The 18,858-nt window shown below is 40.6% G+C and overlaps 2 protein-coding genes across 2 annotated transcripts in view; both read right to left on the minus strand.

Annotated features, from left to right (window-relative positions):
* The window catches only part of HK1 (hexokinase 1), a 112,518-nt gene extending 101,333 nt beyond the window's left edge, over positions 1-11,185 (minus strand). The window contains exon 1 of the mRNA XM_074296553.1: positions 11,076-11,185. The gene's annotated coding sequence lies outside the window, so the exon portion shown is untranslated. The remainder of the gene's footprint in view (positions 1-11,075) is intronic.
* Positions 11,186-12,634: 1,449 nt separating this feature from the next.
* LOC141558809 (hexokinase HKDC1) overlaps positions 12,635-18,858 on the minus strand; it is a 34,725-nt gene continuing 28,501 nt past the window's right edge. The window contains exons 17-18 of the mRNA XM_074296557.1: positions 15,454-15,687; positions 12,635-13,610 (exon numbers count right to left, since the gene is read on the minus strand). Of these exons, the coding sequence (XP_074152658.1) occupies positions 13,466-13,610; positions 15,454-15,687 (379 nt within the window). The 3' untranslated portion in view covers positions 12,635-13,465. The remainder of the gene's footprint in view (positions 13,611-15,453; positions 15,688-18,858) is intronic.

Below are 18,858 nucleotides of genomic sequence, written 5' to 3' on the forward strand. Positions count from 1 at the left end.
AAGAGCACAACACCTCCCCCCACAAAAAAAAAAAAAAAAAAAAAAAGAAAGAAAAGAAAGAAAGAAACAGTCCCAGAAAACCTGCCACACTCATGCTCACTCACTGTGAAATGTCGCCTCTGAACCATCCTCAGCCAGAGCCTCAGGATGGAGGAGCTGAAGGACAGGATCCCTGGCTCGGGGAATTCTAGCAAGTGCCCAGTTCATTCACGGGTGCCGAGGAGCCTGGGAAGGGCCCTTGCCAGCGCGTGTCCTGGTCAGAGAGATGAAATTCATCTCCTGACAGCTGAAAGACCCAGTCAGGCTGGGTCCCCCCAAAGCCCTTTTCAGCACCAGCCCGCAGCTGTTTATTGAACTCAAGCCTGGCCAGTGCTGGAAGCCAAAGACTTGCTAATCTCAGGGAAAAATGCTAGCAATGTGCTCCCACAGTGTGGGAATCATGGAGTGGGGAGGGAGGAGGAGGAGGGGCTGGCTTCTCAGTCCGCATCTCCTGACCCCCTCCTCCCAGGGCTGGCTGGTCTCCTTTGGGTGGCCCTTGGACCGCTGGGGAACAGGAATGGCCAGCCCCAGCTGCCCGCCTCTGCTCCATCTCTGGAGGAGCCCCCTGGATGCCAAGAAGTGAGTCAGCACTCTGGCCAGCGAAGGCCCCAAACTGGCTCCTGCTCTCCATCTGCTCGAGACAGCTCTTTGTGAGAAGCTCCAGTATTGTCTGGGTCACAAAACATGGCTAGGACACAAAACACCGACATTTAGCAGTGAATGATGAGCATCTGTCCTGTTCTGACAGCTCAGTGCCCCCCAAATCCACTCCCTCTTCATCTTCACTTCTCAGAAGCTTCTGCTTCCTTCAGTCTTCAGCGCATGTCCGGGGGCTGTTTGGTCTCCATCCTTGGCAAAGTTCTAAACATTTGCCAAATATCTGCTGAGAGGAATCACAGCTTGATCCATGAGAGTTGATGGAGCACCTCCAATTTAGCCAGTCAGAGACATGTTCCGTGGGAGACACGAAAAGGGCTAGTGAAGAGAGACAGGGTCCCTGCCTTCAACAAGCTTACAGTTCAGAGGGGGAAACAACATGTGCATGGGGAAAATTAACCCAACAATATAGAGTAAATAGGAAGGGTATCAGAGAGTGAGTCACTGGGGGGCTGTGGGCAAGTTCCTACCTCAGTTTCTTCTTCTGGCAGTTTAACTCTAGAACTTTGTAGTTTTAAATCTGCTCCAACTCCCCTCATTTTACAGATGAAGATAATTGGCCCCACAGAAAGTATGGGATTTGGATAAGGTCACTCAGGTAATAAATGGCAGGGACTGGATCCCAGCCCAAATCCAGTAATCCCTTTCAAGATACTGACTTTTTCTTAAATTTAATTTTTAAGTTTCCTTCTCCTACTATGCCAGTCCCATAAATGAGGTATTGTATGGTATTTGATTTTAAATATAGCAAATCAGTATTTCAGCATTTGTGATTTTCTTAGTAAGGTCACTCCACCAATGGAAATCCCAATCCTCTTGAGGATGCCTTCAGATGCTCTTCAGGAGCTTCACTGGTCCCCAAATCTCTTGCCTTATGGCCAGCTTCTCCAAGCTTATCTAGACTGGTCCTTAAGAGAAGTGAATATTAGCCATCACTGGGCCCATCTCCTGGCAGAGATTGTCATCCATTGGCCAATGGATTGATCTAGAACTCAGAACCCAGAGTGTCCAGATCCAGGGCTACTTGCCACAGGCTTCAGAACATTTAAGCATTTTAATGGAGCCAGGATCCAAATCCGTGTGGCTACTCCCTCTGCTGGGAGAATCTAAATCCATCTTTGCCTTTTCATCCTTCTCATCCTAGCCAAAGGGCAGCACTCTAGTGCAGAGTACTGGGATTGGAGTCATCACCTTCATGAGTTCAAATTCAGCCTCAGATGCTTACTAGCAGTGTGGCCTTGGGCAAGTCACTTAATCCTATTTGCTTCAGTTCCTCCTTTGTAAAATGAAATGGAGAAGGAAATGCTAACCACTCCAGTGCCTTTGCCAAGAAAATCCCATGCATGAAATGACTCAACAACAACCTATCTAATCAGTTCTGCTCTACATCCTTCATGAGGCCTCATGTTTTTTGTTAACTGTCCCATGTTCAATGAATGCCTTTTCATTCAGATCTTGAACCTGACCTACTAAACTAGATGGAGTCAGAGCTGGTTCACTACAATTATGCCTTCAAAACCTATCTGACTCATCACTTCTTCTGATGATACCTGGGCTTTTTAAAGCTCCTTATTTTTAATAGTAATTTATCTTGTCAACATTCATCTTTGCAAAACCTTGTGTTCCAAATTTTTCTCCCTTTCCACTCCCCAGGACCGCAAGCAATCCAGTATAGGTTAAAGATGTGCAATTCTTCTAAACACATTTCTAAACATATTCATCATGCTATGCATAAAAAAAAAAAAATCAGATCAAAAGAGGGAAAAACACAAGAAAGGGGGGAAAAACCAAGCAAATAAACAACAAAAGTGAAAAGACTATGCTTTGAATCACATTCTGTCTCCATAGTTCTCTCTCTGGATGCAGATGATACTTTCCATACCAGGTCTATTGGAATTGCCTTGTTAAAAAGATCCAAGTCTATCACAGTTGATGATCATGTAGTCTTATTGTTGCTGTGTACAACGACCTCCTGCTCACTTCACTCAGCATCAGTTCATGTAAGTCTTTCCAGGCTTTTCTGAAATCAGCCTGATCATTATTTCTTACAGAACAATAATATTCCATAGCATTCAGAGACCATAACTTATTCAGCCACTCCCCAACTGATGGGCATCCGCTCAGTTTCCAGTTTCTCACTACTACAAAAAAGGGCTGCCACAAACATTTTTGCACACGTGGGTCCTTTTCTTTCTTTTATGATCTTTTTGGAATACAGACCCAGTAAAGACACTGCTGGATCAAAGGGGATGCACAATTTGATAGTCCTTTAGTTATAGTTCCAGATTACTCTCCAGAATGTTGGGATCAGTTTACAACTCCACCAACAATGTATAAATGTTCCAGTTTCCCCGACTTCTCCTCCTATATTCATCATTATCTTTTTTTGTCCTCTTGGCCAGTGTGAGAGGTATAGTGGTACCTGTTCTTGATAAGCAGAGGGGCATGATGCTAAGGAGAAAGAGAGCTGAATTTGGAGTCAGCAGCCCTGGGGCAAAATCCTGACCTTGCCATTGGTACCTGTGTAACCTCTGACAAGTCATTTAGATTCCTTACACCTCAGTTTTCTGAGAAAAGGAAGGGCTTATACCAGTAGAATTCTAGACCTATGGTTCTGTGTTTCTTATTTCCCTTCTTGAGCACAAGTCATCACTGATCACTTGCTGCTGAGCCTGCTGACATCCATTATGTATTCTCCCAGTGTCTTTTGGGTCACCTGCCATTTGAGTTCTTTTGAGACTAAAGTACTCTGTGATTCACAGTTCTGTGACATTGCCAAAGGAATACTGATGTTTAAATGTGTTTGGGAATCTCTGAAAGCACTCCCCGATTCCTGAAATGTCAATCAGCTCTCTCTTAATTCTGTAACCAACTCATTGTCCATCAACACACACACTGTGTCTTCCCCCTTAAGATTAGTGCTCATTTACTCTTGTGTACATCTTTGTAACCTGGAATTCAAGCCTAGAAACATTTTCATAAGGCTTTTATCATTGGTATAGAGAAATTTGTCAATTCACTCAAACCTTTAGTTATATCTTCCTGGAAACAATACACAAAAATATAATAAATATTCTGCCCCCCTTCTCTTCCTGTCTCTTTGTCTCTATCTCTGTCTCTCTGTTTCTGTCTCTGCCACTCTTTCTCTTGCTTCCTTTTTCCTTCTCCTCATCTTCCTCCCTCCCTGTCTCACAAAATCAGAAGATTCATAATGGAGAGAAAAACCAAGAACTTCTAATTTAATCTGTATCTATATCTATATATCTCTCTCTATATATATACACACATATATATATACACAGATTTACACACATATACATAACCTTTTTCTTATTAAAAAAAAACCCACAAACAAAAATGTAGGTTTTTGCATGTTGCCTCTCCCATGGGAGGGCAGAGACTGTGTTTTGCCTTTTTTGTATCCCTAACACTTAGCACAGTGCCTGGAACACAGCAAGCATGACTGGGGTCACCTCCATGGGTTGCCCATATGACTTCATGCGACCGTCTGGACAAGCAGCATTCTCCACAGTTGGCAAGACTTCTCAGGATTTCAAGCCACCTGGCATGTTGAGAAATCAGGGCTGGGCATCTCTGCCTGGAAGCACGGGCAGCTCCTTTATATATGTAAGATCCCAGGATTCTTAGCTCTTTCAAGCTAGGAAGAGTATGAAAAACAAGCTGGTGCCCAAAGGCCTTGGATTTTACCAGCATGGAGGAGATGCTGTCTTTAAGAGAGAACAAGTAAAGGCTGGTTTCTCACTCCTTTGGGTTGTTATGACTCTTTTATGTTAGAAGTTAGAAGTTAGCTAAGTTTGGGAAGGGCTGATGGGCTCTGTTTAGTCTCAGTGGTTACAAAACAGCTGATTTTATAAAACCAGAGTATTTTTCTTCATGCAATGTCACGAAAATCTGCTTGTTTGCAAAGGATGTGGCGTACTTTGTCCAGCTTCTCTGAAGGGATGAATTAGGAAGGCATGGGTTCATCACCTCCTGCCTCTGACACTTGCTAGCTGTGTGACTCAGGAAAGTTAATCAACTTCTCTGAGCCTCCATTCCCTCATTGCAAAATGGAAATAGGAAAATCTGGAGGGTGATAGAGTGAACGGAGAGAGGGTCAGCTTCTAAGGCAGGAAGATCTTCCACTTCTTGGTTGTGTGATCCTCCTTCATTGGTTCTCTTTCTTTTTCTTCTTTCTTTTTTTTTTTTTTTTTTTTTTTTTTTTTTTGCTGAGGCAATTGGGGTTAAGTGACTTTCCCAGGGTCACACAGTTAAGTGTTAAGTGTCTGAAGCCACATTTGAACTCAGGTCCTCCTGACTTCAGGGCTGGTGCTCTATTCACTGTGCCACCTAGCTGCCCCACCTTTTCATTGGTTTTCAATGTATCTTTTACTATAAAAATGAAGGTTGTTCTAGATGCTTCTATACATTGCAATTATGTATGTGCAGATGACAGGCTAAGACAGGGGATGAACCAAAGCTAGAATCCAGTTCTCCAATCTATCAGAACAGGATTCCCCAGACTAAATGGTTCCCTATAGCCACCTCTCTCTATATTTCCTCCCTGAAGGGCTTCTTCAGTTCCCATAGGTGTCACACCTGATGGACCATGTAGCCCGAGTCTTTCTTTAGGCAAATTCTACTTTAGGCAAGCATCAGATATTTGGTTCATAATTTGCCCCCCTCTTTTCACCTACTTGATACATTCCTATACTCTGCGTGTTTTCCACATTTTCTGGCATATTGAGTGCAGCACTTGAACAGAATCACCTTTTAGGATTTTAAATAGCTCAGTGGGAATGCAGTCACCTCCACTGGTCTTATTGTTGGCAGTGCTTCCTAAGTTCCACTTTAGCATTCATTTTTAAAACTCTTGAGTTCCAGCTTCTCTTCCTTGCCCCTAAATGAGAATGCAAGTGATTCAATATAGGCTATTCATGTGTAGTTATGTAAAAGATTTCCTTAATAACCATGTTGTAAAACTTAAACCCCCCAAAAAAATCTTAAGAAAAATCAAGTAAAAAAAAGTATGTTTCAATCTGCATTCAGACGCCATCAGTTCTTTCTCTGGGTATGATTGGCATTTTCACCCTCAGAGTTGTCTTGAATCATTGCTCAGAATAGTTATATCATTCACAGGTGATCATTTTACATTATTGCTATTACTTGCACACAGCATCTTTTCCTTTGTATCAACTCATGGAAGTCTTTCCAGGTTTTTCTGAGCACATCCTGCTCATTATTTCTTATAGCACAACAATATTCCATCATAATTACATATCACAAGTTATTCAACTATTCTCCAATCGATAGAAATCCCTTTGGTTTCAATTCTTTGCCCCCAGAAAAGATCTGCTATAAATATTTTTGTACATATAGATCCTTTTCCTTTTTGTTTTGTATCTCTTTTGGGATATTGGTGGTATTATTAGGTCAAACACAGTTTTATAGTCCTTTGGGCATAGTTCCAAATCATTTTACAGAATCATTGAATCAGTTCACAATTCCACAAACAGTATATTAAAGTCTCAATTTTCCCACATTCCCTCCAACATTTGTCATTTTCTTTTTCTTTTCTATTAGCCAATATCATAGGTAAATGGTAGCACTTCAAAAGTGTTTTAATTTCCATTTCTCCAATCAATAATGATTTAAAACATTTTTTCATTTGACTCTAGGTAGCAAAGATTACTTCATCTGAAAACTGTTCTTATCTTTTTTTTTGATCATTAATCAGTGGGGAAATGGCTCTTCTTTTTACACATTTGACTCAAGTCTGTATGTGCTTAAGAGAAAATGGTTTTTTCAGAGAAACTTGCTTCAATTTTTTCCCACAATTATTCTTGCTAACTATTCCCCCCCCATTTATTCCTTTTTTTCTTTTTCCTTTCACTGTCCCTCCTCAAAAGTATTTTGCTTCTGATTATCCCCTCCCCCATTCTGTTCTTCCTTCTATCACTCCTCCTTCTCCTCCTCCTGTACTACAAGGTAAAAAATATTTCTATGCCCAATTGAGTATGTATGTTATTCTCTGATCCATATAAATATACATACTTACTCAAATAAATCTTTTCTTTAAAAAATAAAAGATTGGAAAAAAGAGGTAATAAGTAATTAGGGAAGAGCTGAACAAACTGGAATATTACTACTCCATAAGTAATAACAAGTATGGCAAATCCAGAAAAGCTTGGGAAGTCTCTTATTAAAGTGATACAGAATGAGATGAGCAGAGCTGTGAGACAATGACCATAACAATGTAAAGGCAAAGTAATTTTAAAATTGATCAGTCATGACTGATGATGAAGCATGCTTCCCACTTCTTGGTATAGAGATAGTGAATTAGAGGTACAGAATGAGACATACAATTTTCAGGTGTGACCAGTGTGCTAAATGGATTTGCTTAACTACATTTACTGGTTACAAGGAAGAGCTTCTAATGGAACTAGAGATAGTGGTGAGAGGTTTTAAAAGAAAAAAAAAAAAAGAAAAGAATGTAAATAGAACATTTGAAACTACATAGAATAAAACACATTATTTCAGAAGGGAGGAGAATTTTATTACTTCTGGGTTAAATTTTGTTAAATTTTAAAAACTCCAAACAAACATGATAAGATTTCATAATTTTAAAAATTCTCCTTTTTTGCTCTTTGTATATTAAAAAATATATGTCTTGTATGACCTATATTAGATTGCTTGCCATCACAGGGAGGGAGGAAAAGAGAGAGAAAAAAAAGGAAATCAAAATCTTATAAAGATAAATGTTGAAAACTGAAAAATAAAAATGCTAGAAAAAAAAGAAATACGCATGTTTGCTGATGATTGATAGACCCATAATAAAAAATTAAAATATCTATATGAATTGATGCAGAATGAAGTTAATTTACATTTAAATTAGAAAACTAAAATATCTTGCAAAATATAAAGCACTAGAGAAATGAGAACTATATTCACTCTCAACCAGGTAGTCAGCTTTTTGTGTTGTTAGATCCTTGAATGCCCCAATAGAGAGGAGGAGAGATGAAGAGGGAGTGCAGACTGCTGATTATCAGCTGGAGGAGACCTCACACCCAATCTGCATCAAGGTAGGAAGCCTCTCTAAACTCTCTCCAACAAATGGCCAGACAGACTGTACTGAAGACCTCTAGTGAGAGAGAACCCACTAGTCTCCTAGACAGAACATTTTTAAAAGCAATTTGGAATAATGTAAAAAAAAGAAGGGGAACTAAAAGGTCCATTTCTTTTGAAATCCCAAGCTGGGTATATATTCCGAGGAAGCCACTGATAAGAAGAAACTCCATTTTTCACACAAGCATTTTTTTGTGATAGCAAAAAAACTGGAAACAAAATAGATGCTCCTGGATTAGGGAATGGTTAAAGGAATAATGATGTATGAATGTAACAGAATATTACTGTGCTATGAAATGATGTGTGTGATGAACACAGAGAAATATTCAAATATCTATATGAATTGATGCAGAATGAAGTATACAAACCCAGAAAACAATATACAGAACAACAAAAATTTAATACAGTGACTTTATACCAAAAACTCCAAAGTGAATATAACAAAATTATCAAGATCAAGCAGGACTCTAATAAATATGAGAGGACACTCCCAACCCACTTTTTCATGGTGGCAGGAAATTCTCAGGTATTTCAAAATAAGTATATTGATAAGTTATATTGATTTTTCCCCTTTTCTTTCCTTTTTTTTTTTTTTTCTTTCTTAAAAGAGATAATACATGGGATGGCTCACTGGAAAAGAGGAAGGGTGTTGGATAAAACTATGATATGAAAAACAGAAGGTATCAATAAAAATTTTTTTTAAAAGTCCAACTCTGAGGTACCACTTCACATCTCTCAGACTAGTTAATATGGCAGAAAAAGATAATGTTGAGGGAAAAACTAGGACACTAATACCTTGTTGGTTGAGTTGTGAACTGATCCAACTATTCTAGAGAGCAGTTTGGAATTACACTCAAAGGACTATCAAATTGTGCATACCCCTTTGATCCTGCAGGGTCTCTATTGGGCCTATATCCCAAAGAGATGCTAAAAAAGGGAAAAGTGACCCACATAAGCAAAAATGTTTGCAGCAGCCCTTTTTGTAGTGGCAAGAAACTGGAAACTGAGTGGATGCCCATCAGTTGGAGAATGACTGAATAAGTTATAGTATCTGAATGTTATGAAATAGGATTGTTCTGTAAGAAATGATCAGCAGGATGATTTCAGAGAGGCCTGGAGAGACTTACAGGAACTGATGCAGAGTGAAAGTGAGCAGAACCAGGAGATCGTTGTACATGGCAACAACAAGATTATGTGATGATCAACTGTGGTGGACTTGGATCTTTTCAACAGTGAGATGATTCAAAACAACTCCAATAGACTTGGGATAGAATGTGCCATCTGCATCCAAAGAGAAAACTATAGAAACTGAATGTGGATCAAAGCACAATATTTTCACTAATTTTATTCTTGTCATTTGTTTTTATTGTGTCATTGTGTTATTTTCTTTATTGTGTTTTTTAATTGCCTGTTATTTTTGCACAGCATGATGAATATGGAAATATGTTTAGAAAAACTGCACATGTTTAACCTATATCAAATTGCTTGCCGTCTTAGAGAGGGAGAAGAAAAGAAGGGGAAAAATTTGGAACACAAGGTTTTGCAGAAGTGAATATTAAAACCATCTCTTCATGTAGTTGGACAAATAAAATATTATTTTAAAGGGATTTATGAAAGGCGTAATAAGTTTCTAAAATAAAATTAAAATCTTGAATTAAATAATAAAAACTAGTAGTCATGAAAAAAGCTGCCTGGGAAAATCCCTTTTTGTAGTTCATCCATGAAACATTCTCACCACCTCATCTCTGCCTGAGTTTACAAATGACAAAAGATTTTCCCATATCATGGATCAGAGATCTAGAGCTAGAAAGGACTTTGAGGCTATCTAATGAAATAATCAATCCATCAACAAGTCTTTATTAAACTGAGCACGCAAGTGCAAAGAGTAAAAAAATCTTTGCTCTTAAAGAGTTTATATTCTAACAGGGAAGACAACTATATATCTCTTTATCTATCTATCTATCTATCTATCTATCTATCTATCTATCCATCCATCTGTGTATTTATCTATCATTCTTTCTATTATCTCTTTATATATAATGTGTATCTTTGCATATATACATAAATATGTATATGTATTCTGTGTGGATATATGTATATACAGACCCACATGTCCATATAAAAAGAGTATAGTCCAATCCATTCTGCTATACTATATTGCCCCTCTTTTTGGGGGAGCTCATTACTCAAAATTCTTAAATTGAAAAAATTAGACATCTCATGAGATGACCTGTAGAGGACCGGAACTCTGGTTGTTAACTCAGTAGAACTAATGAGATGATGGTTCTCTAGTTCACATATATACTTAGTGCTTAGCATGGTGATGTAATGGTTCTCTAAGTTCACACATAATCAGTGTGCTGTAATGATGTAATTACAATAAGGTATAAAGGGCTGAGAAGGATTGGAAGAGAGACATTCTATCTTTGATCAGCCTCGTGGTGGCTCTCCTGACTCTTGCCTTCTACACTAAGATCAAGACTGGTCCGGAGGACCTCCAGAAAGCTAGTCCGGACATTACAATGACCAGATCACCCACAGAATCCGACTTTTTGGGAAGATGAGCAAAATATCAGAAGGAAACATTAGCCAGAGCGTACTTCAGGAGACAAAACTTTCAATCAACTAATATATCAAATTTGACAGAAAATTCAGCCAAGGACATGTAAAGATGACAGAAGTATCAAAAAATAATAACCCATGGAAAAGGCTTTCAAAAACCTTAAGATTGGGACCCCTAGACAAGAACCAGCCAAGTCAGTACTGAATAGCTTTTATCTTCTCCTTGGCACTCTGGGAAACCTCCAACCTAGAGCCCTCTTCTTCTCATTGGTGGCTTCTTGCTTGGGCTTTTAGAAATGACTCCAGCCATACATCCCCTCTAGAATCTCTCCTTCCATCTCTTTCTCATCATCTGTTGAACTGCACCCTTTTCCCTTCCATCCTCTGGTCCTCTCTACCCCCTAACTCATTTCCAACTCCTTTTTTATGTGCTGTTTTCTCCTGCTAAGATGTAAGTTTCCTGAAAGCAGAGATTGCATTGCTTGTAATTTTATCTCCAGTGCTCAGACAGAACCTGGCACCAAATAATCACCTAAGAATCTATTGGTCCATTCATCTATCTGTCTATTTATCCATGTAGCTATGCAATAAGTTAAACCAAAGAAGAAACACAAGCCATTTCTTGGGGAAGGGAGCTTAATTCAACAAAAATTCCAAACATTAAAGGTCACTTAGTCATGAGGGCAGATTACCTAAGGTGGTTGTAGCTTCTTTTCCCCCAAAGGTGTCTAGAACTAGGGTAGACACCATCTCCCCTAGATGGTGTAGGGGTGGGTGTCTTGATGACCCAGATGCTAATGGTATTTAAAGTTCCCTTCCAGGAGCAGAATCCCATGACGCCATGAATCAGGCGGAATGTGATGAGGTTGCCTGGACAACTCCAGCTTTCGAGCCAGAATTCCCTGGCAGCCCAGACCAGTGCCGGCTCCCACATTCTCAGTCCAATCTACTTATTTTACAAGTGAGGAAACTGAGACTCAGAGTGAGAAAATCATTTAGCTAAAGCTAAAAAGGCAGGATGGTGGAATGGATAGTGTCCCTGGAAGGTCCTTTCAAGTGGAAAATGCTTGAGAATCAGGGTCTCAGAGTGGAAAGAACTCTGTTTGGAGTGAGAAGACCTGAGTTTGAGTCAATTTTAAGGACAATTCAGATTGTTAGGACAGTTCTGCCTTGTCTCAAGCCCAAATTTTCAACCTATCTCCTCCCCATTTCTCCCCCTTACTGCTCCATTTGCCCCCTGAGTTTCCTCGCCCAAAAAAGCCTTTCCCATCTGTCCCGTCACCCAGTGGTTCTTCTCCAGGCAGAACATCCCCAGTTCTTTAAACTGGGCAGACTTGGCTCCCTCCCCTGTCTTGGGTCCAGCTTCTCAAGGCTCTTCCTAAGATGGGAGCCCAGCATACAACAGTTCAGATATGGCCAGACTAGAGAGATCAGACTAGTGATTAGTGCACCATCCTTGGATTTCTAAGACTGCCTGAGCTCTAAAATTTCCCTCCTGCTTATGTTTCCAACTCTTGAAGACATGACCACCATGATTCAGCTGCCTTCTCACCCTGCAATGTCTTTCCACTCATCCTTGTCTCCCATTGCGGGGTTCCTTCTAGGGGGTCTCCATTTTGGGGACAGACATAGGACTACTATGATTCCTCCTTCTTCCAGCTGACTCTTTCTCTCTCTCTTCAGACTGGCAAATCTGCCTTAATCCACTGGAGAAGGAAACGGCAAACTATTCCTGTATGTATGAGCCATGGACAGTACTGCTGTGCTATTGTCCATGGGGTCACAAAGATTTGGACAAGACTGAATAACTAAAGAGTCTGGTATACAGTAAACATTCATTCCTAGCTTCCATGTCCATTTTAACTCAAGAGAAAGGAGGAAAGGGATGGTTTCAGAGAAACCCGGGAAGACTCCCATGAACTGATATAGAGTGAAGGGAGCAGAACCAGGAAAAGAATTGAGAGAGAGAAAAGATTTGAGAATTCGACAATGAAAAAACTAGCCACAACTGCAGAGGAGCAATAATGAACATGCAAAATATGACATATGGTTTTGGACACGACCGATACAAGAATTTGTTTTGCTTGTTTATAAGTGTTAGTTACATGGGAAGATTTTTTTTTTTAATATTGGGTGTTAGTGATTCTATTGCTAAAAAAGGGAGGGAAGGCAAGAAAAGCCTTGATAAAGCATTTAAAAATGCACAGCAGAGATCAAAGGGAAGTTCAGAAGCAGACATAAGCAGGACTTCTTTGAAACTAACACGTTAAATTTATTTGCTTTTTAAATACTGATCTTTATACAATAGGAGTAGTAGTTTCATATATAATCCTCTCTGTTCTTTGTACATAGAAATTTTCCTATTTGTTGGGTTTTGTCAAGGTCACAGTAACAAAAAAATAAGTTTTTGAAATACATGTTTCTCTTGACAGGGAGAGGACAAAATAGATTGCTGGAACCTTAGGATCTTGGAGTGAGGGAGCACTTCTTCTTCATCCCCAAGGGGAAATTTATTACCAATTTTAGTCCTCCAGTATTAAGCTCACATGGACTGGGAAGGAAGCTGCCTTGGGACTTGGGAGCTGGCTCCTTGAGATTACTTCAAGGAAAGAGATTTCTGAGGTGGCCTGAGGCAAAAAGCTGTGGGTGGGGGGAAGAAACTTCCTGACAGAGCTATAATTAGCTGGGGGTTTTGGGCCTGGAATGAGGCAAAGCTCAGCTGAAGCAAGCAGCCTGAAACATATCCTTGAATAATCTAATTTCTTCAGGTTATATCAGTCTTAAGCTCTGTTGCTGTAAATTGAGGGTCTTCAGCACCCATAAATTGGAAACCTCTGCTCCTGGGTCTCCCAGAGAACTATTGGCTCTCTACGGCATTCATCCCACCTCTAGCTCTTGTAACCCCAAAGATTTCTCTTTGTGCCATGAAAAGACCAAGGCGAGTGGCCCAGGCCCCGAAGCTCCCTCTATTGCCCCCAAAGAGCAGCTCGGACCATTGGTCTCTACTCAATTTCTTTCCCAAAGGAAGGAGGTTGGCAAGGGACCTCAGCCACCGTTGCAGCCAAGCCTGAGCTGTTCCTCCTCAGTTGTCCTTCCTCAGTTGCAACCTCTTGGCCACGGCTGTGATCAGGGCAGCCCCCTTTCCGCTCCCATCTTCGGACAGCATGAATGTCACATCGCACTGAGGGGCCAGCTCCTTCACAGTTTCCCGCAAGATCCGAGAAAAGCTACAGAAATCATAAAGAGAGAAAGCATAAGAGCCTCACAGAGGTCTTTCCTTTCTCAAAATGGCTTGCAAATGACCTCCATGTTTGAGCCCCTTGGCCTGGCTCTTTGAGACCATCACCGAGGTCTCACTGACCAGTGAACTCCCTTGCCTGGGCCCTCTGTGGATATTGGAGACATCAGGCGAGTAAGTGGAATGAAGGGACATCGCTGGAGTCAAATGATTGGATTCAAAGATCTTGGGTTATTACAACTATTCAGTCATCTCTCTTAGGCTCAGTTTCCCCATCTGTCAAATGGGATTAATAGTAGCACCTATTGCACAAGGTTGTTGCAAGGATCAAATGAGAGAATGTGTTTAAGGAGCTTTGTAAGCATTAAAATGCTACATATATGTAAGATAGCAACATAATAGCAATAGTAATAATAATAGACGGTTTCCCCTCTCTCTGACTAATCTGGAGTTGAATCTCTCTGAATTTATCTAAGCTAGTCCTGGGAAGATAGACATGGAATCTCTTATCTATTAAAAAAAACTTTGATTTTTAAATTGTTTTGGCTGAAACCCTCTCTTTGGCTAATCTGGAGTTGAATCTCTCTGAATTTATCTAGGCTAGTCTTGGGACAACAGACATGGAATCTCTTATCACATCTATAATAAAATTCGATTTTTAATTTTAATTTAATTTAAATTTTAAATTTAACTTGAATTTAATTTGAATTTGAATTTTTAATTAATCTAAATTTATAATTTAGATCTGTTATTTCAAGGGAATTCCCAGCGTGAAATTTCTTTTCATCAATGCCGATGGGGAATTTTCTATAATTTAAGGTTTAGATTTAAAATTATCTGAAGCAGTGATGCTCCAGAGAGAGGGAGAAGGAATGGGTAGAGAATTAGGCCTTTCCTTTCCATAATCTGTACTGGAAAAACCAAAATCATATCATTTTAAATAACTAAAACACAAAATTAGGAAATTTTTGTTCTGTCATTTTTCAGTCACGTCTGACTCTCCATGACCCTTTGGACAAAGATAACCGGAGGGATTTCCCATTTCCTTCTCCATCTCATTTTACAGATGTGTAAACTGAGGCAGTTAAATGACTCTCTCAGGTTGCCATAGCTAGCAATGTTTGATGCGGGTTTAAAGTCAAGCAGAGGAGTCTCCTTGACTTGGGGCCTGAGGCTCTGCGTACTATGGCTCCATCTAGCGACCGCTCATAAGCAACATTTTAAAATAAGGGTTTTTTGGAAATTTTAAAATCGTTTTCATAATTAGCATTTTCAAAGAGACTGCACCCATTTGGCAGAACGAAGCCCAGAGGACTGGGTAGCTTGCCAAAGATGGGAAACATCAAATGCAAAATCTGAGCCCTGGTTCTGACTCAAACTTTTTAAGCAGCGAAGGCATGTTAGCCATTATAATCGTCTAGATCAGAAGCTGGGGTGGCTCCGGAGAGCCCCACGCCGTGTGTCATGATTGGACAGTCACGCTTTGGAAGAAAGCCTATACTGCTATGGAAGATACGTTGTTATTACTATTGGTCTCTGCTTTAGAGATGATGATGATACTTGGAGAGATAAAACAGGTGCCTTGTTCTGTATTTACTATGAATATTCATCTACGTGTATATTTGGTGGTCTCCTGGAGAAGAGAGACTTTCATATTTAACTCTGTTCTCCTACTGTGTGCCGGACACATAGTAGGCACTTAATACATGCTTGTTAACTGAGTGATTAGTGGATCAGTAGATGATCAGGGACTTAATCCCCAGGTCTCCACATCTCTCTGCTCTCCTCTGGACAAGAAGCATAAAGCACCTACTGTGGATGAGGATACTCACTGCGGGTGCAGTTTGTAGAGCGTCCCGTCCACGCCCACTGTGATTTTTAGGCGCTCCACTTTGCGGTCTTCCCTTCTCTTCTCCACAATGGCTGCCAGGCCGGCTCCGCAGAGCTGGGCCGCTCGCCTCGAGACAGCCCCGCACACCTCCTTGACCACAATGCTGTCGTCGCAGGTGCTGTCCAGGCCCAGCTGCTGCAGGATTCTCCGGACCTGGAGGAGGGCCAGCCCGTCACTGTAACATGTTGTAGACAGAGAAAAAGTCTGATCAAGAAGGCACCTGGGGGCCTGGAGTCCCTTCTGTTCTGAGCCTGGGACCTGGGAGGAGACCCACTATTCCAAGGACTCCCAGCAGGAATCGGAATCTCCAAGGCCAGCAACTACTGCCCCCACTCGCCGTCCTTCAGATGGGACCCACCATGTCTGGGCTATTCACTTTGTCTACATAAAAGTTGGGAAATCTGCCCCTCCAGGGTCCCATTCTCCATGTAATATGGCAACCAAGAGCCACCAGTCTGCTGATGGGGGCACTTCCCCAGAGTTGGCCCTTTTCAGCGACACGTGCTTAAAATTAGACCCAACAAGAGACTCCGGGATGGTCTCCTGGTCCCCATGATAGGGTGGTTGGTTAGGAGGAAAGACAATGAGCTCCATTTTGGACAGACTTTAAGATGTCTACTGGACATCCAGTTCAAGATGTCGGAAAGAAAGGAGGAAATGTGAGCCTGGAGACCAGCAGAGAGACTGGGGCAACATGGCGTAAAGCTGGCCATTAAGGGAGCTGAGCCTGGAGTCCTGTTCCATCACCCAGGGGACCATGAGCCAGAGGAAAATGACTTCTCATATTCCAAATGAATGCCATTCAAATGAATGGCAAACTCCTTAAAGGCAGAGAGAGGGCTGCTCCTATTCCAGACAGCCCTCAGGACAGGACTCCAGCATAGTGTGTGGGGAATGAATAAATGAGTCACGTCCTACCAGAGCAGGAGACGATTGCCTTCAAGCTCACCAAGATAAATTTCCCGTCACGGCTGTGGGTCACCCTCTGTTCCTCACAGTTATTTAAATTAGATTCAGAGAAGAAAGTGCAGGAGGGCCCTGATTCCCTCCCTGGGAGCTATTTATATTTTGCCTCCCTTTCCCTGACAGATACCTAATATCCATCAGCTACACCCACTGCCATCACCCTCTCCTCCCCTTCTCAGCTCCTTGGGATCTGAATTCTGATCCCCGATGTCAAAGCATGCCTTAGTCCTCCTGATGTTTTTTCCCCAGTTCCCAACCTTAACCTTTGGCAGCTTCTGGCAGTGTCGCCCACTCTTTTCCTGCTGTTCACTCCTTCCTTGGGCTGGATGACAACACCCTTTCTTGGCCCTCCTCTTCACCATCTGGCTGCTTGCTCCTCAGCAAGCTCTTTGGCAAGCTCTGTCTTATTTCCACCTCAAAGGGTGTTGGGAGTCCCTCAGAGCTCTGTCTTAGGTCCTCTCTCCTTTTCTGCCCTCTTTTTTGGCTGCTCCCTGTTCCACTGGGTTCCACCATCCTTTCTACACCCATGACTCCCAAATCTGCTCCAGGTCAACATCTCCAAGTGCTGGGATGTCCTCAGTCCTGGGGGCATGCTAGACTTCCACTCCCCAAATTCCATTTCCCAACTTTTCTACATCAAGGACATACCATTCTGTAGCCATTTCTCATCCATCCTTTTCTCTCCACTCACACCACTGTGTGATTCTTATTCAGGCCCTCATCCTAAAAGCTTCTAATTGGTTTCTCCACCTCCAGTCCTTTCCTTTTCCAGTTCATCTGTCAAAGGATTTTTCCTAAGCCAGGCTATTTTCTTGCTCATGTACCTTCCCTATTGGCCCCCTGAAGAACCAGGTCTTCAGACGAGTGTTTAAAGCTTTCCACAATGGGGTTCCAACCTAACCTCTCAGCTGTTTCACTTCCTTCTCCTTCACACACTCTGGCTAGGCCCTGGTTATCTCCTTAGCTTCAAATGCCATCTCCTCCCTGTTTCTGACATACACTGTTTCTCACATGCCCAGAAAATATTTCCTACCAAATTGTTCATACCTGTTGACTCATCAATTCTACTACAGGGTATATACAAAATCTGAGAAACAAGAATCTGAAATGCACCAAAATGGTCTTAAAACTTTCTTTGATTGCAAAGCATTGGAAATAAAGTTGATGCCCATCGATTGGGGGCACAGCTGAAAAAAATACTACACAAATGCAATGGAACATTGTTATGGAAGTTTTGATGTACATGAGGAATTCAAAGAAAAGGGAAAATTTATATAAACTGATGTAAAGTAAAGCAAACAGAACCAAGAGAAAAATTTATCTTGATAAACACTGCCACTATAAAAACGTTGAACTGAGTAATAAAAAAAAAAAACAAAAAACAATCCAGTGAAGGGCCTGAATAAAGCATCTCACCCTTTTCAGAACAGAGAAATGGGAGACAACTAGAATGGCATATCACAAAAGCTGTCAGACCTTATTTATACGTCACAGACTTTTGCTTATTCATTTTTTTTCTTTGTCACTAGAGAGGGTTCAATTTGCTGAATGGAGATAAAAAATGATAGTGATGTCCAAATAAAAGACACCAATAAAAATACATTTATATATTCTAAATATATTATTTTAATTTATATATTTAAGTATATTATTAAACACATAAATTTAATGTTTTATTAATATATAACTGGATAATTATATAGTATGTACAATATTTATAAAAATATAAACATTTCTCTATATAAATGTGTTTATATAGTTTAGCGTATTATATATAATTTAGATTTCTTAATCTGTCTTACTTTAAAAGTCATGGATTAATTCAGATATGAATTCCTTCATGAAACCTTTTCTCATATCTCAGTTTTCTCTCCTCAAATTTACTGAAGATATCTTGCCTTTACTGAGGGCCCTTTCTTTGAAGTAGCTAGGCAGCACCGCAGAGCAGAGTCAAGGAAAATTTGACTTAAAATCCTGCCTCAAGACATTTATTAGCTGTGTGATCCTGAATAAGTCCCTTAACCACCATTTGCCTCAGTTTCTTAATATATATATAATATATCATATAATATATTATATAATATATATAATAACATATATAATATATATAACAACATATATATATAATATATAATATAATATATAATAACAGAACTACCTCCCTGGGTTACTATGACTATCAAGTAAGATACTATCTGTAGAGTGCTTTGCAAACTTTAAAGCACTCTATAAATAACAGCAATTCTCCTTCCCTTGTATTACACTTACGTATCATGTCCCTTCTGTAGTCTTATGTGAAATAAAAGACCCGACTTTTCTGTAGCGTGCCCTATACATGTATCGCCTCATTCAGTGCTCACAGCAACCCTAGGAGGGGGAC

This window comes from Sminthopsis crassicaudata, chromosome 2 (genome assembly GCF_048593235.1).
Source record: "Sminthopsis crassicaudata isolate SCR6 chromosome 2, ASM4859323v1, whole genome shotgun sequence".
Lineage (NCBI taxonomy): Eukaryota > Metazoa > Chordata > Mammalia > Dasyuromorphia > Dasyuridae > Sminthopsis > Sminthopsis crassicaudata.